Source organism: Theropithecus gelada, chromosome 9 (genome assembly GCF_003255815.1).
Source record: "Theropithecus gelada isolate Dixy chromosome 9, Tgel_1.0, whole genome shotgun sequence".
In the NCBI taxonomy this organism is placed as follows: domain Eukaryota; kingdom Metazoa; phylum Chordata; class Mammalia; order Primates; family Cercopithecidae; genus Theropithecus; species Theropithecus gelada.
The window spans coordinates 62,282,714-62,306,860 of NC_037677.1; the positions used below are offsets into that span (position 1 = coordinate 62,282,714).

General features: G+C 53.4%; 1 protein-coding gene across 6 annotated transcripts in view; it reads right to left on the reverse strand.

Annotated features, from left to right (window-relative positions):
- Positions 1-24,147, reverse strand: part of CDH23 (cadherin related 23) — a 419,472-nt gene that overhangs the window by 127,728 nt on the left and 267,597 nt on the right. For all 6 annotated transcript variants that reach the window (XM_025397731.1, XM_025397736.1, XM_025397735.1 and 3 more), the window contains 4 exons: positions 11,111-11,175; positions 8,647-8,884; positions 6,859-6,964; positions 3,767-3,894 (listed from right to left, as the gene is read on the reverse strand). In XM_025397731.1, the coding sequence (XP_025253516.1) occupies positions 3,767-3,894; positions 6,859-6,964; positions 8,647-8,884; positions 11,111-11,175 (537 nt within the window). The remainder of the gene's footprint in view (positions 1-3,766; positions 3,895-6,858; positions 6,965-8,646; positions 8,885-11,110; positions 11,176-24,147) is intronic.

Consider the following 24,147-nt stretch of genomic DNA (forward strand, 5'->3'; position numbering starts at 1 on the left):
GCGAGCTCTTAGAGGGAAAGGATCCTGTACGAAGCCCCCTTTGCTGGAGTCTCTGCTGATGGAGCAGCCATGAAAGATGGGGGCATGCTATCTGGCTGCACACCCCTTGGGACATCCGAGAATCTCAGCCTGCTAAGATTGTGGGTGCCCAGAAAGGAGTGATCCTCTCTTTCTCCAATCTGTCCCTTGGCTCTGGATGGCACCCTGGCTCACGCTGACCTGCCCCGCTCCCCAGATACCCAGTAGTCTCAGGATTCCCCTGATGTCCAATGCCCCAGCTGCATGCCTGGGCATCTTCCCCGTCCCTGGTGCGGGTGCGAGTGCCCCATATACTTATACATTTAAGCTTCTGCCTGGCTGCACGAAACGGTGCGGAGAATGTCAGTGACAGAGCATGAGGCAGAAACTTATTAGCGGTGATATTTCCCTGGATCTTGGCGCTGCATTTGCTATTAGTTCTAATTCAGCGGCTCGCTCTACAAAAGCTTATTGTCCCCTAATGGGAAATCTACAAACCGAGTTTGACTTCTTTATTAAAAACCAACAAGCAGTGGATGAAAAAGAATCACCTGGCCCCTCCGGCCCCTCCTCCTCCTGGAGCCCCGTGGTTTCCATCTGCCTTTCCCTCACCCCAACCTGTGCAGGAAATGCTGCCATCCACGACTTCATTGCTGCTGGGTTTTTAAATTCCAATTGGGAGAAAATCCTTTTTGTGGAGGGAGGAGGCCGCTTAGCCGAGTGACAGCTACTTAAAAGCCAGCCACGTGCAAAATCAGCCCGAAGGCGGTGACCTTTTCAAGTGTGGTCCTCAGACACAAGTGACTGTGCCATCCAGAGGCCCTGCTTGAGAGACAATGTTCACTCACAGCAAGGTGGCACCTGTCTTTGTTGCCAGACTCTCCGGCTGCCCCAGGGTTAGGGTGGACTCCAAAGGGAAGTGCAGGGCCCCTGCTGGTCCCTGGGATGCCTTTGAGGGAATTTGAAAATGGGCTCCTTTCTACTAGGCCACTGTGGTTTCCTGCCAGGGCACACCCTGGCTTGCCAAGTGCAAAGTGAGGCGGATTCTTACCCCCACCCACCTCCTCTGTGGTCTCAGGGAGGGAGGCTGCGGATCACACTTTTGTCTGCAGGGGCAAAAAGGGAGTTCAGTCCCTTCGCCTTCCTCTCCCTGCATGCTCTGGTCCCTTTGAGGGGGGCTGAGGCACAACGAGATGCTCCGGTCCCTGCCTTAGCTGAGCTACAGGTTGGGACAGGTCTGGGGTTTGGGGCAGAGCTCGGGTTTCAAAATCTCATGAGGGTGGGTCTCTGAAGGCCTTGCTCCTCAAAGTGTGGTCCCCTGACCAGAAGCATCCACATCACCTGGGAGCTGGGAGGACACACAGAATCCTAGCCCTGCCTCAGACCCACTAAATAGGAATCTGTCTTTTAATGAAATCCCCAGGGAATTCCAGGGCCCAGGGAACTTTGAGAAGCTCCGGTCTCAGTCACATGTGGATAGGGATGACCAAGGTTCCAGGCCTGTGGCTGTGGTGGAAAGAATATCAACATGGGAGTCATTCAGGTCAGGGTTTAAGTCCCAGCTCTGCCAATAAGGAAGAAAGGTGAAGAAAGAAAGGCACTGGTGACCCTGGGTCCTCCTGGAGCCTCAGCCTCCCCATCTGTAAAGTGGGACTGAAAGGGACTGGGTCATGTGAAGCGACCTGGCACATTGCTGGAGCTCAGCACAGTTTAATTTCCATTTGGCTACTTAGGTCTGTCCAGACCCGGGCTAGCCAGAACACTTAACTTATTTCCCTAGACCTCCCTTACTCTTACCCTCTCCAGCATCCACTCCCTAAAGCCTGAACGGCTCCCTCTCTGCCTCAGCCCACTCACGGGAACTCCCATTTGCACTAGTGACAGGCTGGGGCACGGGTGTGGCTGCTGTTATGCATGGCTGTCTTATTGGCTGTAATGACAGCCAACATTCCAGGTGCCAGGTGCCACCTGCACAATCCCATTTCATCCTCACAAAAATATCATGAGGCAGATACCACGATTATCCCCATTTTGCAGATGAGGATGTTGTTTCAGAGACCCAGGTCACACAGCAAGAGGGTAGCAGAGCCAGGTTTCAGACCCATATGCCTCCACAGCCACACCCCTCTTTCCACTTGGTGTCTTCTTGGGGAGTAGAGCAGGATACATAGTCACCTTCTTGTCCTACTGGGGGCCCAGCACAGAATTCACTGTCTCCTTGTGCAGAGCAGCATCGTGGCTGGTTGAAAACGACAGGTGGGTTGGTCAGGGTTGTGAGGGTAGCTAGGATTAGAGGAGGCTTGGGGGCTGTGGTCAAGTCTGGGAAACTAAGGCCAGGTTTGGGTGATGTGGTCCGGGTCGGACCATGGGGTAAAGAGTGCCAGCCATGGTCATGACTGCCAGGGGATGCATTCTTGTTCCCTACCCTCGGTGTTTCTAGGTGGGAGGTTACAGCTTTGAGTCAGGTGGGGTTTTTTTTGTTTTGTTTTTTCTTGAGATGGAGTTTTGCTCTTGTTGCCCAGGCTGCAGTGCAATGGTGCAATCTCGGCTCACTGCAACCTCTGCCTCCAGCGTTCAAATGATTCTCCTGCCTCAGCCTCCTGAGTAACTGGGATGACAGGCACCCGCCACCACACCCGTCTAACTTTTGTATTTTTAGTAGAGACGGAGTTTCACCATGTTGGCCGGGCTAGTCTTGAACTCCTGACCTTGTGATCACCTTGGCCTCGTAAAGTACTGGGATTACAGGCATGAGCCACAGAGCCTGGCCCAGGCCGGTTTTAAGGCTTCTGAAGATCTCCTGGTCCCTGTCCTCCTTCCCCTGACACTCCCTGAAGCCTGAGGTGCCAGGCATAAGGAATCCAGAAGCAAGGCCCCAACTCTCTGCCCTTCCCTTTGCTATCCTGGTTCTGCAGAGCCTCACTCTCCTGGCCACCCCTAAATTCTGCTCCCACGTGGCCATCTGGAAGGCTCCCCCGTCAGGCATCACACTGACTTTCCCATCATTCCAGCTCCATCCTATTCAGCAAGCAAATAGGGTTCCCGACCCAGACAAGGGCCTCTCCACTTGGGAGCTGGCCCTGGAGCTTCAGCCTCAGGTTGAGAAGAAAGAGCTTGTTAAGGCCCGGTGTGGGGCAGTGGCAGAGGCTGCTGGTGAAGCTGGCTGTGACAGGAAGGCTCTCCAGCATGCCTGCTCCAGGGGGAGATTTTCCTGAGCTTATGTCAAATCACAGCGCATCTCCGAACCTGACAATCTGATCTAATCCTCCCGGAGCCGATAATGCACTAACTCTTCCATCAACACGCATTCACTGTCTCCCACAGCTGGGGAGGGGGGCAGGCAGTGCGTGCACAGGTGCGTGCGGGGAGGTCTCCATGCGGAGAGGCCCATTGGTCCCGCTGTCATACCACACTCTGCATCCTGGTGTGGCATGGGGCAAACGAACCAGCGTGGAGATGGATTCAGCAACTGATAATTTCAGACACAGAAAGCACTAAGGTGTGCTTGATATTCATGTCAGACAAACTGTGGCTTGGTTTCAGACCCCTTTAGATCTTCAGAGGAGTGGAAAAGGGAAGAAAAAAAGAAGAGCGGGATAGGGAGAGAGAGCGAAGGGAGAAGATGACCTTCCAGTAATTCTCCCGTTCTTCACAGAACGCAGCCATAAATGAAGGAAGCCCACGACATTTCCTCCTCACCTGACTCCCAGCTCCTGGAAGGGCAAGGCCAGAGGCCCTGGGTACTTACAAATACCTCGATGGTGACAGGGACGGTGCTGTTGAGAGGGGGGTTTCCAGCATCCTTGGCCATGACTGTCAGATAAATCAGCCCATTGGATATCTGTTCATAATCCAGGGGGCGACTGACGCTGATCACTGAAATGACAGGAACAGGCCAGATCCCTCTGTAAGCAGACTTGAGATGCCCGTCCAGCCAGGGGTCCCCTTTGGGCAAAGAAGGTATGGCTGGCATGGCCCAGGCCAGCTCTGGCTTGTTTTCTGAACACCTGGAGCCTCACCATCTCGACTGAGGTTTCCTGACTGCCTGAAGTGTGTTGGACCCTGTGCGGAGCCCATGAGGTGATAGCCGGTTTGGTGGTAATGTAAGCCCCACTTTTACAGATGAAGAAACCAAGTTCAGAGACGTTCAGTAACTTGCCCAAGGTCACACAGCTCTCAACTCAATAGAGTGGGGAGATGAGCTCCAGAACCCAGGCTCTTTCTTAGTAGGCACTCCTGCCTGCTTGTCTGTCTGTCTGTCTCACTCACTCATCCGGCACTTTATGGATTTCCCCTCATCAGTCTGGAAGCTGCTCAGAGGACAGGGTCATGCCTCAGGCCCTGTAGCCCTCCCTGTCACTACTCCTCTCTCCAGGTAAGCACAGAGTTCCCCAGTTGTTGCCCAGCATTGGGGATGCCAGGGAGGACCAGGCAGTGGGGTGCAGAAGGCAGGATCCTCCTCAGTCTCCTCTAGCCCTAGTTCTCTAATCTTCTTCCCTCCCTTCTCCTTTATTTATTTTTATTTATGAAGTTTTCTTTGCAGAAGCAGAGTCTGGCTGTGTTGCCTAGGCTGGTCTCAAACTTCTGCTTCAAGCAATCCTCCCGCCTTGGCCTCCCCAAGTGCTACGATTACAGGTGTGAGCCAACTGCCCCTGGCGTCTCTCTCTCTCTTCTCTTCCCTCCATTTCCTCCCCACTTTATGCTATGGGCTCTTCATGCCCATCCAGTCACCTATTCTGGGCACTGTTTAGACCGCATGGGGAGGTACTCAGGGTTGGGTGCTGCAGACCTTACCTTCAACAGAACTCTGTTTAGAGGTGGGTGAAGAACCCTAACGCCAAAGGCAGACCCAGGCTGAGAGGCAGGATTTGCAGGGAGCTAAGATAGATGCCCCTGCCCTGAAATATCCCCACCACTGCACATGCCTGAAGTCCCTCCATTAGTACTCGTTTGTGCTAAGCCATTGATTCTCAACTGGGGAGGGAAGGCATATTGGCTTGGGAGTAGGGGGCATGGGAGGTCTTAGAAGGCATTACAACAATATTAAATTACACCTTTCTATTTGGAAAAGGGAAACAAGATTATTGCTTTAGTAATATAAAATCTAAGGGGGATTCTTCTACTTGAGAGGAGGATGAGGTATGGAGGCAGGCAGAAGCATGGAACTTTTAAGTTTTTGAAAGAGGGATGGGCCGGGCACGGTGGCTCACACCTGTAATTCCAGCACTTTGGGAGGCCGAGGCGGCCAGATGGCTTGAGGTCAGGAGTTCAAGACCAGCCTGGCCAGCATTAGCAAAATCCCATCTCTACTAAAAATACAAAAATTAGCTGGGTGTGGTGGCACGCCTATAATCCCAGCTACTCGGGAGGCTGAGGCAGGAGAATCATACGAACCCAGGAGGCAGAGGTGGAGGTTGCAATGAGCCGAGATAGAGCCACTGCACTCCAGCCTGGGTGACAGCGTAAAACGCTGTCAAAAAAAAAAAAAAAGAAAGAAAAGAAAGAAAAAAAGAAAGAGAAAGAAAGAAAGATGGATGTAGATTTCATAAATAATGCAATTTGTTTTTTTTGTTTTGTTTTGTTTTTTTTTGAGACGGAGTCTCACTCTGTCACCAGGCTGGAGTGCAGTGGCGCGACCTGGGCTCACTGCAACCTCTGCCTACCAGATTCAAGTGATTCTCCTGCCTCAGCCTCCCAAGTAGCTGGGATTACAGGTGCACACCACCACGCCTGGCCGTTTTGTATTTTTAGTAGAGACAGGGTTTTGCCATGTTGGCCAGTCTGGTCTCGAACTCCTGACCTCAATTGATCTACTGGCCTCAGCCTCCCAAACTGCTGGGATTACAGGCCTGAGCCACCTCTCTGGTCAGAACTGCAATTTCTACAATGGCATTTCTCTGAACAAACTGTGGGGCAGTGGGAGGAGTGAGCACTGGACCTAGAGTCATTCAATGCACATCGATCCCTTCTGCCCTGGGGGCACCTAACGCTGGCTCCAGGAATCAGAGAAGCTTCCCAGAGGAGGAAGTGTTAAATGAGCACTTAAAGCTAGCCAGGGGCTACACACTGGACAGCCAAAGCGAGGCGGGACCAAGGGGCAAGGAGGTAGCGCTTTCCTGGCAAAAGGAACACACTTTGCAAAAACATGGGAGTGAACACCAGTAAGGGGAGACAAGTGTCAAAGTGTTCGAAGAGGCTGGACTCTGGTGGGGGAAGGGCTGCTGAGAGTTGAGGCTCGCAAGGCAACCAAGGGCCAGACCACACAGGGACTTGGTGCCAAGCTCAGCAGCTTTGCTGGGTGAGCTCAGGCAAGTTGCTCCGTCTCTGGGCCTTAGCTGCCTTGTCTGAAAAACAAAGTAGTCTCTCTTGGGATCTTGGAGCTTGAGGTTGCTGCTGCTATTTCCTGCCAGGGCTCCAGGGATGGGGACCCACAGTAGGCAGCAGGGCATGGTACAGAGTGCCTGGCCCCACAGGGCCGCCCAAAGGGTAGGGAGCCTTGGCTAACGAGCTTCCATCCCACAGACCTGCCCGCAGCCTTGGTAAGAAACAGAGAGCCCCAGAGATTCTGTTACCATCACACTTCTGGCTCGATTGCAGGGCTGGCCATGGCCTGAGAACCAGAGAGAGATCCCGCTGATGAGAGACACAGATGTTGACCCTACGGAAGGGCGACTCAGGCCACATCCCGCTCCAGCCCCAGGTGCTCCGGGCAGCTTCCTGAGTAGCCCAGGGTGTCAGGGAGACACGGGGTGCCCGCCCCACCCGCACAAGGGAGGTGTGAGTACAGAGAGCCCCCCAGCCCTCCTCCTGGCTGGGCCCCGAGTCCTGCCCCACACCTACCTCCATAGCCCTCGTACAGGCTGATGTCGAAGTAGCTGCCAAAGGCAGACGCACTGACAATGCTGTAGGTGATCTGGTTGTTGGGAGGGGAATCTTCATCTGTTGCCTGGAAGGAAGAGGGCAGACAAGAGCCGTGAGCCTGCAGGAGGCTGAGGACCAGAAGAGGGTGGGCAGCTGGGAGGGAGGGGAAGCCTGGCCCTACTGACAGCTCCTTTATTGGGTGATCCAGCCCTGGGTCTTGTCCCGGCCCAGGAACCCGGGAGGCACCCCTTGTGCTTCAACTAGAGGCCGCACTCTGGCTTCCAGCAGACTCCCTGCCCCCCTCCATGTGCTGTGTGTGGAGGCAGCCTGGGGAATCTAAAGGGCAGGTAGGATGCCCAGGAAGAATGTGGAGGCCTGGCCTTCCCAGAGGCTGAGACACAATTACCTCCCACCCTCAACCCCAGCTGGAACACCCCCACCTGCAGACGCCTTCCCTGACTCCCGGACCCGGTTAGGGGCCTTGGGTCCCCTTACCCCACTGGTCCCCTTACGCCCAGTGGTAATTTCTTATCTAATTTCTGCCTCCCTCGCTTAGACTATCAGTTTCATGTGAGCAGGAACCTTGTTTCTTGATTGCTGCTGCATACCTACAGGCCAACCCAGTGTTTGGCCACAGTGGGTGTCTAATCCACGCATATTGCATGAAAGCAAGGAGAAAGGAAGGCACCTGGAGTGGGGCCAGGGATCCCTCTTCCCCTTGGCTGTCTTCTCTGGGCACTGAATTAATGAGCTTCTTTCCAGGTCATCCCTCACTCTAGAGCCTCCAGTGGTCCCCATCACTGGGGGTATATACCTGGAGCTGAGCACGGAGGGCATGGCAGGACAGGGTTGTATGGGGGGCCATGGATAGGCTGGGCGGGCACATGGTCTGTTCTTCTAGGTATCCCCTGTGCCCACCCTTCCAGCCTTGCCTTCATCCCTGCCTGCTTCGAAAACAAGTTCCAAATGGAGGTTCTGGGTCCCATCCCTTTGGGTAGGCAGCATGGGAAGGGGGGACATTTAAAAGTCTCTGGTTAAAGGTCACTGAAGCCTAGTGGGGACTTGTTGCAGGAAGCACTTGGAGAATAGCATTCCAGGACTAGACCTGGCTCTGATACTCTACTAACTATGTCTTCGTGGGCAAGCGTCTCCCCTCCGCGTTCTCCTTCTGTAAAATGGGGTTGCACTCCATGGTTTCTGTAGCTCCTTCCAGCTGTAGCACTTCCTGATTCTAGTCAGTCATTAAAGGGTTTGAAGGGGGTCCTGACACAAGGAAGTCCTCCCCACTCAATGTCCTTGCTAAGGGAGATGGCGGCGGATGGGTGGGGACGGGGATCTTTTGCTAATTCTGACCTAATATTTAAGCTGAGACATATAAAGCCCCATTTGGTACCAAGGACATGAGGTGTTGCTCAGAGAAGGCCCAACACAGACCAAGAATTTGACTCTCAAATCTGCAGCATTCTTTGTGGATGGGAGGTCAGCCCCTCTTGCAGTGGGTTCCCGAGGGGTTGGTCAAGAAGAAAGCACAGGCTAGGCACGGTGGCTCAAGCCTGTAGTCCCAGCTGCTAAGGAGGCAGAGACAGGAGGATTGCTTGAGCCCAGGAGTTTGGGGCTGCAATGAACTCTGATCGTACCACTGCACTCCAGTCTGGGTGAAAGAGTGAGACTCTGTCTCAAAAAAACAACAAAAAAAGAAGCAAGCAAGCAAGTACAGGGGGAAGGGTAAGATGAATGGCAGGAGTGCAGGGCTCCCTGGCACCTTACCCGGAGCCGCACCAGCTGTGTGACAGAAGGCTCGTTCTCCCGCAGAGCACCCACATAAGCATCTTTCTGGAAGGTGGGCACATTGTCGTTGACATCCAACACATTGATCCTGACCCGGCCTGTGGTCTCCTCGCCACCCCCGTCCCGGGCAATGATCGTCAGGGTGAAGCGCTGGATGAGCTCATAGTCCAGCCTGGCAATCAGCATGATGAGTCCCGTGTCCTTGTCCAGCGAGAATCTGTGCCAGGCCGGGAGGATGGAGGGAAGGAACACTGTGGTTTAAAACAGGCTTGATGGGGCCGGCATTTCCCAGCCTGTCCTTGCCCAGAGTGACAAACAGAAATAAATGAAGTCTGAAATCTGCCTTCCCTTTCACTTGCCCTGAGAAGAGCTGCTATTTCTAAAGGCGGTGGGTGGGGGCAGGGATCAGGATCACACGAGGTGGGCAGGAGGAGTCGCCTGATTTAAGCAAAGAGGAAACCAGGCAGAACAACCCTCCTGCTGTGAACAGGAGTTCCTACCTATTGCAGACATTTAGATGCACCAGCATGCTAGGAATGGGCAGAAAGCGGCTGGTGAAGGGCAGGGTGGTTGGTCCTCTTTTGGGAGCTGCCCCTTGACTTTGAGGAGATGAGCCTTGAGCGGGAGGTTGGTAGACATCTCCTGGGTAGTAGAAAGGTATGGCAAGACAACCCCTCCAACTACGTCCTCTAAATGTCCCCTCAGGAGCCTCATCTGAGACGTCAGTTGACATCTGTGTGCTCTGACCACAGCTGCCAACCACCAAGCCTGGAAGGTTCTGGCTCAGAGTGAGGAAAGTCTCAGGCCCAGAAGACGGGAAGAGGTGAGACCATCCAAGATGACCAGGATAAGGCTACATGAACACGGGTCCCCTGGGGAAAGGATTCCCTGTGCATTCAGCCATGTTGGTGCCTTCCTCCCATTTGAGGCCCCCATCACTGAGTGACAGAGAATGGCCAGATGCCCCTAACAATCTCCTTGTCTCTTCTTTTTTGAGACAGGGTTTCACTCTGTCGCCCAGGCTGGAGTGCAGTGGCGTAATCTCAGCTCATTGCAACCTCTGCCTCCTAGGTTCAAACCAGTCTTCTGCCTCAGCCTCCCAAGTAGCTGGGACTACAGGCACCTGCCACCACGCCCGGTTAATTTTTATATTTTTAGTAGAGATAGGGTTTCATCATGTTGGCCAGGCTGGTCTTGAACTCCTGACCTCAGGTAATCCACCCACCTCGGCCTCCCAAACTGCTGGGATTACAGGCATGAGCCACTGCATCTAGCTCCTTCCCCATCTTTTCTTGATCTTTCTCACAGATAGTCGGGGTCAGTCATCCAAGTTGACACCCACCACCTCACTCATTCCACCGGGCTTCCCAGTGCATCAGACATGTGGTCTTTGAGCATGTTAAAAGTGAGAGGGGGCTGGGTACAGTGGCTCATGCCTGTAATCCCAGCACTTGGGAGGCCGAGGTGGGTGGATCACCTGAGGTCAGGAGTTCGAGACCAGCCTGGCCAACATGGTGAAATCCCATCTCTACTCAAAATACAAAAATTAGCCAGGTGTGGTGGTGGGTGCCTGTAATCCCAGCTACTCAGGAGGCTGAGGCAGGAGAATTGCTTGAACCCAGGAGGCGGAGGTTGCAGTGAGCCGAGATTGTGCCATAAAACTCCTGTCTGGGCAACAGAGCGAGACTCTGTTTCAAAAAAAAAAAAAAAAAAAAAAGTGAGAAGGCTGCCCTTTGGCTTGGACTAATTGAAGACAAGGCCCAAAACCAAGCCTGGACCATGTTACCATGAGGAGTGATGGGGCAAGGCTGGCATGTGTCAGGCAGGGAGGCGAGTAACCCTCCCATGGGCTGCTGCACATTGACAGCCCTCCTGGGGCAGGCTGTGTAGCCTAGTGGTGAAGGTCACATGCAGAAGCCTGACCATGGCACTTACAGCTGTGTGACTTTGGACAAGTGACTTAGCCTCTCTGTGTTGCACTTTCCTCACCTGTAAAGTGGGGATGATAAAAGTGCCTAGGACTGAGTTCCTCTGTCATTTCACTGAGAGGATGACATGAGACAATGCGTGTGAAGCCCTTGGCCATGATGAGCCTGACACGTAATTGCTGCGGCTGGCGGCGGTGGTGGTGGTGGTGGTATGCAGTCGCTAGTACTTCAAAGCCTCTCAGAGACACAATGGATCCATTCCCAAAGCTAAAGGCTATCTTTTGAGGGTCAGATAAGCTGTGCCTCAGAGAGCTGAGGAGACTTGACCAAGGCTGTGCCACGATCAGGGTCAAACCAGCCACAGTGCCCATGGGCTCCAACTTCCAGTCCAGTGCTCTAGCCACAGGGCCCAGCACCTCCCTCCCTGGGCACTGAAAAGTTCCCAGATCTCATGAGTCTGGGGAAGGCCAAGGACCGCTGCAGAGGGGCCTGAGGGACTGTGGGTAGAGTCTCACCTGTCTGGGTCATCACTGAAGAAATAGTTGACTTCCCCAAAGGTGCCTGCATCATTGTCTGTTGCCTGCAACGGTGAGAACAAGAAGTCATTACTGCCAGGCCCAGCTGAGGTTTCAGGTCCACAGGAAATCCATATTCCTCTCGCATGTCTCCTTTGGCCCAGGTGGAATTTTCTAGAACCATGCTGTTCAGTAAGGATACCACAGGCCGCTATTGGCTGTTTAAATTTATATTGGAAGGCGCAGTTCTACAGGACTGGTCTACCTGGCATCTCTAACTGAGTGAAACCACCCCTCCTGGGCTCATGGGGGCTCATGCCCCCTCCAGGCGGGGCAAGCTTCTTCTCTGCAGATGCTCCGAGAGCTTGGGAGACAGACCCTGGACCCGTGGCCTGGGATCATAGCCTGTGGTTTTGAGAGTACCACAAACGAAGGTGGGTGTCAGCCATCTGGTGGGTTCTTCTGGTTTTTCTCGCACAGTCCTTAAAGCCTCCAAGTCAGATGTACTAGCCACTGGGGGAAGCCCTCTGGTCCCTCCCTTCTTTGACCCTGGAAATTCTTTCAAATCCATTGCATGCATAGGGCAGGCCTATCTGCCCAGTGGCCTTCGTCTCCTCTGGCTCCTCCCTCTGCTTGCACAAAAGGCCTGACTGGGAACTGCCTGCCTGTCCCTGACCACAGGGACTGGCCTGGGAATGGCCCTTGACCACAGCTGGGTCCATCAGAATCCTCTGGGGACTCTTCCTATTGCGTTGCTGGGGATAAAAGCTTTCCTCCAGAGAGTTAGGCACGGGCGACATGAACTGAGACCTGCTGCACGTTTGGGGAGGATGAAGATGCACCCAGACCTCAGGAGAGCTAGGAGAAGAGAAAGCCAAATTCTGGTAGTCTTAGAATCCTGAATCTGATCTGACATCCCTTCCTCACCCTTGATTTGGTTTGTGAGTTCACTGAGATTGCTCTCTCTCTCTCTTTTTTTTTTTTTTTAGAAACGGGTCTCTCTATGTTGCCCAGGTTGGCCTCCAATTGCTGGGCTCAAGGGATCCTCCCACTGTGGCCTCCTGAGTAGCTGGGACTACAGGGATCAGCCGCTGTGCCTGGCTAATTGAGACCTCTTTTAACTGGGCTGGTCCAAGCTGGCATCACTTATGGTCAAAAGAGATAGACAGGAGAGAGGCCAGCCTTATGCTGATGACAAGGACAATGATGGTGGCAGCCTGCATGGCTGTCATACCTTTTACATTTTCAAAGAACATCCAGGTTTACTATGGCTTCGTTTCCCCTCACAGCTGTCCATGTGGTAGGGAGACAGACATTTCCATCTGTCTCACAGGTCACACAATGGAGGCTCAGACCTCAGTGAGGCCTGGTGAAAGCCTGCTGCCAGTCTGGCTTAGGAGCAGGTCAGAAGCAGAAGGACAGAAACTGGCCTCTCTACCCCCACCTGGTGTTCCTTCTCTGTGGCCATCCCAGTGAGGCCTCCTCCATCTCCCCTGACCTGAAGTTCTAGTAGGGGTTTGGCTTTTGTGGCTGGGAACATTGGCTTCTATATTGTCCCTCACATGGTTTTAATCCACAGTGCAGGCTAAATGACATCATTTGTTCATTCAATAGTTACTTACGAAACATATAATCCATGCAAGGCGCTGTTCTAGATGTGCCCTCTGCTCTCTTCCCAGGCCACTGCCCTAGAGCAGGGCAAACTGCTGCCTGCCACCAGATGCCCGTAGGGAAAGGCCTCAGACTGACTTTGGGGTCCACTTGCATCTGTTTTGTATTTAAGGTATCTCTATAAGATTGTAAGTGGATAAAGCCCTCACGGCTAAAAATATGTTTTGATCCCTTTGTGCTCAATATTTTTTGAGGTTCCTTTCAAAGTTCCTGGATTCTATGAAATCCAGTAAATTCTATGTTCTTTATGATAAGCCTGAATTTTCAAGGAAAAGCTAATTTGTGTTTAGTATATTCAGTTCAGGAAGGCAGATAAGTGAAAAATATATTTCTATCCCAAATGAATGAAATGAAAAAAAGTTTATACCCAAAGGGTTAAGATCTTAGTTATCCAGAACACTTGGCTATACAGAAAGATGCCATTTCTGAGGGCTCTGGGTTGCCAGCTTGTATAGGACTGCCTCTTGTGCTGAATTTCCATTCAATATCCCCACAGCTTATGCTCCTACAGACTGTGCAGACCTCTGTCCCCACCGCCACCACACCCAGGCTAAGAGCTCCTCACAGGTTCTCAGGGGGTACGTGCTGAACAAGTGAAAGGAAGGCACTGAGCCATGTCACCACCCTCCAACCCAGGACTGGCTCCCAGACGGGGCCTCTCCCACTGCCTGCACCATTCCTCACAATGGCAGCAGCCACTGCTGGCTCCTGCATGCCTTCTACCTACAACCCCTTCACCCTCACAACAGCCCTGTAGGTAGGTACTATTATCAGCACCACCTCCAATTTACAGATGGGGAAACTGAGGCATCAAGACAGTACATCGTTCACTCAAGGCTTCACAGCTAGAGAAAGAACAGTGCTGGATTTGAATCCTGTGCCATCTAGCCATGCCCTTGCCCTTCATCAGTTATTGCCTCTGAGCCAAGAGGGATGCTTGTTCTCAGAAGGAAGGAAGCCTGGTTATTCCAGGCAAGAGGAGACCACACCGCCCAAAGCAACCCCAGATTCATCCTCACTTTACAGGGATGGAGGAGAAGGGGAGCGGGAGGAATCCCAGAGCCCTTCCCACTCCCAGGTTCCACTGACAATCACGGTCATCACTGCATGGTCTTGTTGGACTGTTATAACTGCAGCTTGGTCTTGGGAAGATCTGACTGCCATGCCATTGAGCCCCTTGGCAAGGGGTCACTGTGGTGTGGAGACCTCAGTTCCAGGTCACTGTGTGACCAAACCATACCTCCTTGGCCCCCATCATTTGCCTTTGTCAAAGGAAAAGGGTTTGGGGAAGGACGAGGGCAGAGAAGGCACCTGTGGTGCTCACTGTGCAGCACAGACGGTGCCTGGCATGCAGTAGATGCTTCTTAAATGCCTGAAAAATGAATCAGAAGGGGGTGGTGCAGAGAAAATAGGGAAGGGGCAGAGAGACTGGGGTGAAGGTAAAGAAGGCAGGACTCAGAAGAAAGGGGACAGAAGAGAAGCAAATGGCAGAAGGAAAAGGGAAAGGGAAGTAGAGGAGAGACAGCAGGCTAGGAGGTGGAGGACAGCAGCTGAGAAGCAGAAAGTGGGGTGTGCAGGAAGGGAGGGGCCTGGGTCATGGGGGGCGTGCTGCCCCTGGAGAAGGTCACATCTGAGCCCTGGGGATGAACTCTTCAGATCTGGGTACCCCACAAAATTGTTCTGGATTGTCAGGACGGGAAGGATGTGTGAGGTGCCTGCGTCCCATCCCCTTCACCCTGGGGCCTGGAGCAGCTGAGGCCCAGGGAAATTAGGTGATGAGCCCCAGGAGACAGGACTGGACTGTCTTAGAGCAGAAGCTGGCTTCACACCCCCAACCCTTGCACGGCTTGCCCTCCCCTGCCCAACTGGGCATAGCCATGGCTCCCACGGTGACCCTTGTCCCCAGGGCCTCTCACTGCCCGCCCAGGCTGCCGATGCTGACCAGGGAAGATTTGTGAGTCCTTCAGTGCCACCGCCTAATGACCGTGTGAAATATGTATGCCTGGGTGAGGAGGAGAGGGAAAGCTTTCATTTTTCAAGTGTAGGAAGCCGAACTAGATGAAAAGCTGCTCCTTGCCCCTGCCAGGGTGAAGGCAGCAGCACTGACCTTGGGCCTTGTCGGGTGTGGGGCCAGCGCCAGGCTGCAGCAGGGCCTGTCAGGGGCCCTGGGCCTGGGAGGAGGCGGTAGATCTGAGCTCAAAGGAAAACCCCCTAGCCCTGAATGTCTAGCCTCATCTCTGACCCAGACTGGAGCACGTGCAGCTCTGCCCCCTCCACTTGGACGGCGCCCCTCCCTCTCCTGCCTGGCTCACACCCTTCTGCCCTCCCTGACCCCCAAGGCAAAGTTAGGGCTCCTCCCTGCACTCACTCAGCATTCCCAGCCCTGATCACACTGAGGCACCGAAGCTGAGGCTAACGCGTGTCTCCCGCAACCAGGACGTGGCTCCCAGAGGGCAGTGTGGGGTCATGGGGTCCACATGTGCCCAGGGCCTAGTACAGGGCCCGGACATAAAGGCAGCTCAGGAAAGGTAAGTCTGTCTCTGTCACCTATAACTACAACTACATCCACATTCTCATGACACATACCAATGTATGAATTTAATTTTGACCAGATCTCCACAGGTAAGTACTGTTATTACCTCCCACCCCTGTTTGCAAGTGAGGAAACAGAGGTGCAGTGGTGTTAAGTGACTGTTTGTCATGGTACCTTTTAAACAACCTCCTCCCAAGCAAGACTTGTCTGTGGCTTACCAACTAAAAGTCCAACAGACAAATGAAGTGGCAGACAGACAGTGACCCTTGGGGCCCATTTTAGGAAGGAGGGTTTGAGGAGTGCCAAGGGCCTAAGTATAGAGAACAAAATTTCCTCTTCCTGCTACAAACACCCCCTTCCCTGCGATGTTCTAGGAATGAGCATGTCTGTCTCCCTGCAGAGTAACTTCCAAGGTCTCACAGGCCAGCCAGATGGCGACAGGGATCGGGGAAGGGGATGGCCCAGGTGGCCACTTTCATATTGTACCTAAGAAACGCCAAATCAAAGGCCAGGCATGGTGGCTCATGCCTGTAATCCCAGCACTTTGGTTTGGGAGGCTGAGGCGGATGGGTCACTTGAGGTCAGGAGTTCAAGACCAGCCCGGTCAACATGGTGAAACCCCATCTCTATTAAAAATAGAAAAATTAGCCAGTCATGGTGGCAGTTGCCTGTAGTCCCAGCTACTCCGGAGGCTGAGGCAGGAGAATCGCTTGAACCTGGGAAGCGGAGGTTGCAGTGAACCGAGATTGCGCCACTGCACTCCAGCCTGGGTGACAGAGTGAGACGCTGTCAAAAAAAGAAAAAAAAAAAAAAAGATGCCAAACCAAGGCTCCAGGTGAGCACCTCAACTGTGCTCCAGGCTCCTCCCTCTGGTGCCTCTGTGTCTCCATTGCCATCTAATGGCTCCCCCCGGCTCTGGCTGGCACTCAGAGGTACACACTAGTGCATTTTACTACTTGTCAAGGTTCTCATAAGAGGCCCAGGGGCAAAAAGTTAAAGCCAGTAGCTAAAATTATTGTCCTTCTCTGCTCAAAATCCTTCAATGGCTCCCTATGATCTGCTGAATTAATTTCAGACCCTAGTGTAAATGCTGTCCACAGTCTGGTTGGGCTTAGTGTTCTTGTATCTACTTTTTCCCTGGGGCACCCCAGCCTGTTCTCTCATTGCTAGTTCCTCTATCCTTTCATTCTGTAACTGCCTTCCAAACTCTGATCCACCCCCGAGGCCCATCCCAAATGCCCCTCTCCTAGAGTCCCTAACCATTCATTGGTCTTGACCCAGGAGCCCCTGCTCATCCCTCTCTTGGAACACCCAGCAGAATCTGCCGTTCCTGAAAACTGTCTGTGTGTGCCCCACTTTCCTCCCTGTGAAGGAGAGAAGTTTGTATCTAACTCAGTTTTGATACAGGGCTCAACATCTCTGCCCAGTTTAGTAGAAGGTTGATTTCCATTGCCAGCCACGGAGGGTCAGCATTACCTTCCTTCTGTGGGGCTGGTACCCCCTGATCAGACACCACAGGGGCAGCAAGCAGCGACAGAGGGGTTGCCGGATTGCATGCGGCCAGGTGGGGTTTATAGAGCACCTCCAACGCCCTGGCCCCTGCTCAGGCTCCCTATTGCCCCAGCCCCACCCAGAAGGAGACAGGCACAGAGGATGTGCAGGGGCAGCTGAAGATGCCCGGCACACCGCTGAAGGCACCTTCATGAAAACAGTGACCAGACACTTGTTCAGTCACATAGTTAGTACATTTTTTTTTGAGACTCAGTCTCACTCTGTCACCCAGGCTGGAGAGCAATGGCGCGATCTCGGCTCACTGCAACCTCCGCCTCCCGGGTTCAAGCAATTCTCCTGCCTCAGCCTCCTGAGTAGCTGGGATGACAGGTGTGTGCCATCACGCCCGGCTAATTTTTGTATTTTTCGTAGAGACAGGGTTTCACCATGTTGGTCAGGCTGGTCTCGAACTCCTGACCTTGTGATCGCCTGCCTTGGCCTCCCAAAATGCTAGGATCACAGGCATGAGCCACTGCGCCCGGCCCAGTAATATTTTTTTTTTGAAATTTTCCAATGTGCTGGCTGCTGTGCCCAACACTGAAGTCACATCCTAAGCATGACAATCTGGACTGCTACTTAAAATCAGAATGTGGAGGCCAGACATGGTGGCTCATGCCTGTAATCCCAGCACTTTGGGAGGCCAAGGCAGGCAGATAACCTGAGGTCAAGAGATCAAAACCATCCTAGCCAACATGGTGAAACCCTGCCTCTCCTAAAAATACAAAAATTAGCCGGGCATGGTGGCACGCACCTGTAATCCCAGCTACTCGGGAGGCTGAGGCTGGAGAATCACTTGAACCTGGGAGGCGGAGGTGGTAGTGAGCCTACATGGTACCATTGCATTTCGGCCTAGGACAGAGGGGGACTCGTCTCACACACACACACACAAACTCAGAATGGGGAGACAGAGCAGCAAGGGGAGAAATAACTAAGTAATGTAATTCCAGGCAGTGGTAAGAACTACGAGGAAAACAAGGCTAAAAGTGGGCTTGAAGGTCACTGAGGCTGCTGGCTTAGATAGATTCATCCTGGAGAAGCTGTCTTTGGGCAGATGTATATCAGTCTATGGGCCAGTCATCGCCTGGGCACCAAGGAGTCCAGGGAGCTCCTGGAGAGAGCTGGGCACCTGCTGGCACCAAGGCCTGGAGGAGGGCTCAGGAAGTCTCTGCCTCCCCCAACAGCCTCCCTCAGCAGAACCATCAGGGGAAGAGCAGTGAAGATCAGTGGCCGCTTGGCGCTCAGCACCCTCCTTGCGCTCAGCCCCTGCCCTGCAGTCAGCATGTGGGGGAGAGGGTGCAGCTGAGACTGGCTGCTGCCTAGCGCCTGATTTATAAGGCATTTCTTCTGATTCTCCCCAATGCCGGCATTACCAGCAAAACTAATTCCGTCATTTGGGCCTTTATAATTGCAACTGCAAGTGCTTATTTCTGTGATGGACAATGCCGGCAGAAGTGTAATTTTCTTCTGCTGACAAAAAGGAAAAAAATAAATACGTATGGGGGGGAAATTCCAAGGTTAATACAAGGTGATTGGAGGAGCCTATGGTGGGGGAATGGCTACGTGCTCAGGCAAGGCCTGAGTCAGCAGTGCCAGTCTTTCTCCTGGCTGTAGCAAAGGGAAGGGGCGAGAGAGTGCCCCTCTGACATTTCGTTTTGAGCACTTAACTATGTGCCACCAAATTTACCAAGCATTTCCTGCACTTTATTTCATTCCACCTTCCAAACAGTCCTATAGGACCAGCACCATAGCATCCCCACTTTACAGATGAAGGAGGGGACGGAGACTCAGAGAGGTCAATTGACTTGGCCAGGGTGACACAGTCACAGCGCTAGAACATGAACCAACATGGTTAACTCCAAGGCGTGCACTCTTAAGACCTCCCCTCCCTTGCTGCTCCCTTTGGTGGGGCTGGGGGAGCAAAGTCTGAGCCTGAGAAATCTGAGTCCGAGCTTGAGACCTCGGCCATGGGATCCAGGGTGCTCCTACCAGGGTCATCCTCCTCACCCTGTTGATGCCCGATGGGCCCCCACAGGCAGTTTGCCCTTCTTGCCATGGTGGCTTCTGCTCCCTACCTTCTGCTTGGAGAGAGCGGGCTCCCAGCAACTCTAGCTATGCCCACCAGCAAAGGTGGCAGGGGTCTCTGGCTGTGGTTTCCCAGGATGTAGCCCCTGAGCCTAGACCCTCAGATACCCAAGCAGGTGCCTCCCACAGACCCTTAAAGAAGGACCCCACCCCTGCCCCAGGCTTGGTCTTGGTCTGTGCAGGTGACTCAGGGCCTGGATTGGAGGGAGCTGTGTGGCCCAACCTGAGGCCACCTTGGAAGGATGGGGCAGTCTGGCTGGCTGCTGGTGCCCTTCCTGACCCACCTGGGGCTTTTCCCACGGCACCCTCTCATGTAGTCCCCCTTCATCTTGTGCATTCAGAACTCTATGTCCAGCCCAGCTCCCGGCCCTCTGGTGCTCAGTGCAACATCCCATGCCCACTCTCCTGGGACCTGCTATTCCAACAGCGCTCAGGCTCTCCTGTCTCTTTGTCCCCTTCCTGAGAACCCCTTCTTACCCAGCCTGTCTTTGCAATTAACAGTCATCATCTCTCACCCTCTTCCATTGATTTGCCCTGGAACAGGGTCCCTTACAGGCACACCTTACAGGGTGCCTGCCTTGTGTGTCTTCGTGTCATCTCTCTTCCTGTGTCTCCATACTTCCTGCTTCTTTAAACACACGCACCACCACACACAACCCCTTTCTCTTCCTCTCTCTGCGTCTCAGGCAGTTGCCAACAGCTTTCTGCATCCTGCACCCCCCGCACACTCTCCTAGAAACTTTCTTTTTCTCTGTCTGGCTCAGGTAGACTCTACTCAGAGGTCTCCCACACCTCTACCCCTCATACACACACACACACACACACACACACACACTCTCTCTCTCTCTCTCTCTTTCTCTGCCTCAAGCAGCACCCCTACTTGTCCCCAGCCCAGTCTCAGCCCCTGTGGTCTCCTCCACACCCACTCCCTGGACACCTGGGTGTCTGTCCCTGCAGGCCACAGGCTGGCAGGCACGCACTCAATCACTCCCCACCAACGCCCACACTCCTGTCATGCACGCACCCTCACAGGAATGCCCCACGCGGGGCTTCTGCTCTGAAGCAAGGCGGGCCCAGCTGCCTCCGCAGCAGCCCTGGGTCCCAGCAACAGAGGCAGGTGGCCGGTGCCGGCAAGCAGTTCTGCTCCCATGCACAAATCTGCAGAGAAGGGCACGCGGTACAATTTGTTCAGGAAACAATAGCAATGTTTGACATGTCATAAGGATTGATGGAGCAGAAATTTACATGGGAGAATGCATTTTTAAACAGCTCTGTAGAGCCCCAGTGCTTCGCTGGTAATGCTTTCCTCATTCATCATTCACTGAGCCCCTCTGAATAAGTCCTTAAACTGTATGAGATTAACTGCACTCTTGTAAGCTCTGGGGGGCTGGAGTGGCTGGCAGGAGGCAGGAAGACTCTGCTGCAGGAACCCGGTAGCCCAGAGGCCGGGGTGACCTCCACATGCCTGCTGGGGCCCCCGAGGCCCTTTTTCCTCCCCTCCCATAGTGCTATGGACAAGGGTTCCAGCTTCTCTCTGGTGTGTGAGGTAGAAGCCAGTGGCCAAGAAATACCATCCAGTCTGCCCCACACTTCTAGGGAAATGCTTGGTGCCTCGGTTTTCCCCTCTCATCTCAGTGATTTAATCTGAGAAGGAAGTGATTTAATCTGAGAAGGAAGCCAGGGCTGGACAGATGGGAGCATGGTGGGTGTTAGATGGGCAAGAGGGAAGTGGGGTGGGAAGCTGCTCTCTGAGTGCCTTTATGGGCATTCCTGGGGGTGGCCATGCACCCGGGAGAAAAGGAAATGACGGGTGCTCTAAGGAAAACGGCTCCCACTGCACTTTGTGTGAGGCATAAGAGGGTACATGTCCTGGGTTGGCAATGGCACCAGGGGAGTGAGCGGTGGGGTAGAGGGGAGATGTTGGGGGACTGTGATCATAGAAAAAGGCTCTCATGCCTGCTCTGGACCTTCTGAGCATGTGGGAGGCCTTAGAACAAGAGGGTGCTACTGTGAAGGGGGGCGTGGCTGGAGGCTCAAATCACTGGTTGGGCGGAGGGACCAAGCAGGAGGGCAGTGAGAACAGGATGGGGACCTGACTGGTGGTGACGCCTGCAGAGAAAGGGAAGGGGACCTTCCCTCCCTTTTGTTCCATTGTGGACCTAGGCTGGACAGCCACCACTCCATCACCAGTGCCAATGGTAGACATTCCTAATGGATCACGGCATTGACTGCAGAGGAAGCCTCAGAATATCTCTCAATCAGTCTTTCCAACAACCAGTTGCAGGTGGAACTTGTGTTAATGCATCTTTGCTATCCTGCTGGACTCTCTGCTCCTTGAGGGTGAGAAATGAGCTTCTCCCTGGGGGGTGCAGTGCAAGACCAGGCACAAAAAGCCTCCAAAGGGGTTTGTGGCCAGGTGCAAAGTCATGGAAATCCCACTGAGCTCGGGGGTGGGACCTGGGTTCTGCCCTATGTGTACGTGGGACATTGCATAAGACATTAGGGCTGGCCAGCATGCTGCATATGCCTTCTCCGTGATGCCTGCTCCTGGCTGTCCTGGCGCCAGCGTCCATCCTCCAGCAGCCTTCTCACCTCGCCCACACACTGCCTTTTGCTCCTGCCTCTCAGACAGTCGCTAGGTTCCTAACAGGCCAAGTGGCTGCAGCCTCACACCTTTTGCACTCACACGTCCCTCTGCTAGGTCACTCTTCCCTAGATCTCTGGGTTGCTGCTCCTTCTCTTCCCTGGGACCTCAGTGGACAGACTCCGATCTACGCTTGCAAAGCACTGGCATTTGTAAAAGCAAACTCTGGCTACAACTCCAGGGCAGGAACAGAGGTTCTGAGATGAGGCAGTTAAGGCAGTCACACAGGGGTAGTGGGAGGCAGTGGGGGCTTGGACCAGGGTGGTCAGAGAAGTCTAGCTGGACGTGGCTGGACTCCAGGTATGTTTGGAATCTGGAGCTGACGGTTCTTGCCAGTGGATAGGTGTGGTGGGAGAAGGTCATGGTTTTGGTAAGAGCGCCTGGGTGAATATTGACTGGGCTTCCCCCGCCCCCACTAGAATATAAGCTTTATGAGGGCAAGAACTGAGTCTATCTTGTTCCCCAGGGATCTCCAGCACCCATCTAGTTCCTGACACACAGGAAGCCCTCAACAAATATCAGTTAAATAGATGAAAGAATAAATAAGGTATCTGATGACTTATGAGGATATTTTTTTAGCAGACAAACTAAGGATCCTAATCCTGAGTAGATGGACTTCTAGGGAGGAAAGGACATCAGAAAGATGATGATAGAGGCTGTGGGAGAGATAAAGGAAGATGGGGAGGGGAGAGGGAGGAAGAGAGAAAGGAATTGATTAAGGGAGGAGGAGAAGGAAGAGGGGAGAGGAGGGAGGAGGAGGAAGGGGGAGGAGATCAAAGGAAGAACAGAAGGAGTAACCACAGGAACATCTGCTCTGAGCCTCAGTTTTCCTATCTGTAAAATGGAGGTAATGAGAGCACCCACCTCAGGGAATTATTGTGAGGAGTAAGGAAGGTCATGCACACAGGCACTTCAGTTCTGTGCCCGGCACACAGGAGCCACTTTCTAAGTGGAGCTAGTATTATTATTTCCACTTCCAGTTCTAAGAGCTCTCTTTGTCCAGCTGTCTGCAAACGTGCTCCTGCTGAGCACCCTCCCAACCCAGCCCTCCCACCTGCTTGTCCTGTGCCAGCAGCGGGTCCGTGGAGGTGGAGGGGAAGTGGCGCTAAGCCCTGCAGGAAGGGTGCTCTAGGGGAAGCCAGGCCCAGCCCGGGGTGGAGGCTGACGGGTGCTCTTGAGGTATGAGGCCCTCGGCTTGTTTGTTATCACAGACGCGGTGTTGTTCTTGGGCTCCCCCACCTTCTTCTTTATTTCCCTTTATTTTATTTTAAAACCTGGAAATAAAAATTGATGGGGAGCAAATTGCTCTGGCCAGCAGCTCTGTGCTTAACTGAGTCGTAGTGGGGGAAGCAATTACGGTATGTCACAGGCTGTCAGGGCGGCCGGTGGCTGCCTGCACCGAGTGCCTGGCACCACCTGGTGGTCCCTGGGGCCTCTTGCTGGGGAGACGCCTGGAGGAGGGGTGTGGGGCTCCCCTCAGAGGCACAGGGATAACCAAGGTCATTCCCTTGCTGAGTGCCGTCTGTGGCCCTGGCACTGTGCAAGGCACTTCACACAACCAGTCACTAATCCTTTTTTTTTTTTTTTAGACAGAGTCTCACTCTGCCGCCCAGGCTGGAGTGCAGTGGCGCGATCTTGGCTCACTGCAACCTCCGCCTCCTGGCAACTCTTGTGCCTTAGCCTCCAGAGTAGCTGGGATTACAGGTGCCCACCACCATGCTTGGCTAATTTCCTAATCCTTAAAACAACCAGAAACACAGGGGTCACATTCCATTTTACAGGCAAAGAAATTGGCCGACAATAACTGCAAAAGTAGTAGTAATAGCTCACTGATTTAATTCTTACTGGGTTCCAGGCATTATTCTAAGAAATGCACACGTATTGACACATTTAACTTCACTATGAGACAGGTACTAATACTATCTTCATTTTATGGACTAGGAGAGCGAGGCTCAGAGAGGTTAAACATGCCTGAAGTCACAGTTCCCACACAGTGCAAGAAAAAAGACCCAGCAAGGCCAGAGGTTAAAAGTCCAAGGATGGTGTAGACAGGGAGTGGCAAGGGAGACAAGGGCCGAGAGGAATCCGGAGACCATCAGTCAGTCAGGGCTTCCTGGAGGAGGCAGAGCGGAGCTGCAGCCGGAAAGACAGGCAGGGCCTTGACATGCAGGGGAGACAGCATTCCCGGCGGGGAACTGAGGGAGAAGCCCAAGGAGGCTGCAGTCCAGGGTGGGTGGTTCAGAGACGGCTTGGGGCACAGAGAGAAAATATGAAAGCCGGCATTGGAAGAACTGTCAGGTCCCCATGGCCAGCCCTTCAGGTCCTTATCAACATGTCCCTGTCACTACTTAAGACATCTTCAAGGGTGTGTAATGGGTTGAATGGTGACCTCCCAAAAGATAGATCCATGTCCTAACCTCTGGGACCCACGAATGTGACCTTATTTGGAAAAGGGGAGTTTGAAAAAAGAAATGTGGAAGATTTTGAGAGGAGACCATCCTGGGTTATTTGGGCAGGCCATAAATCCAGTGACAAGTGTCCTCATAACGACATCCA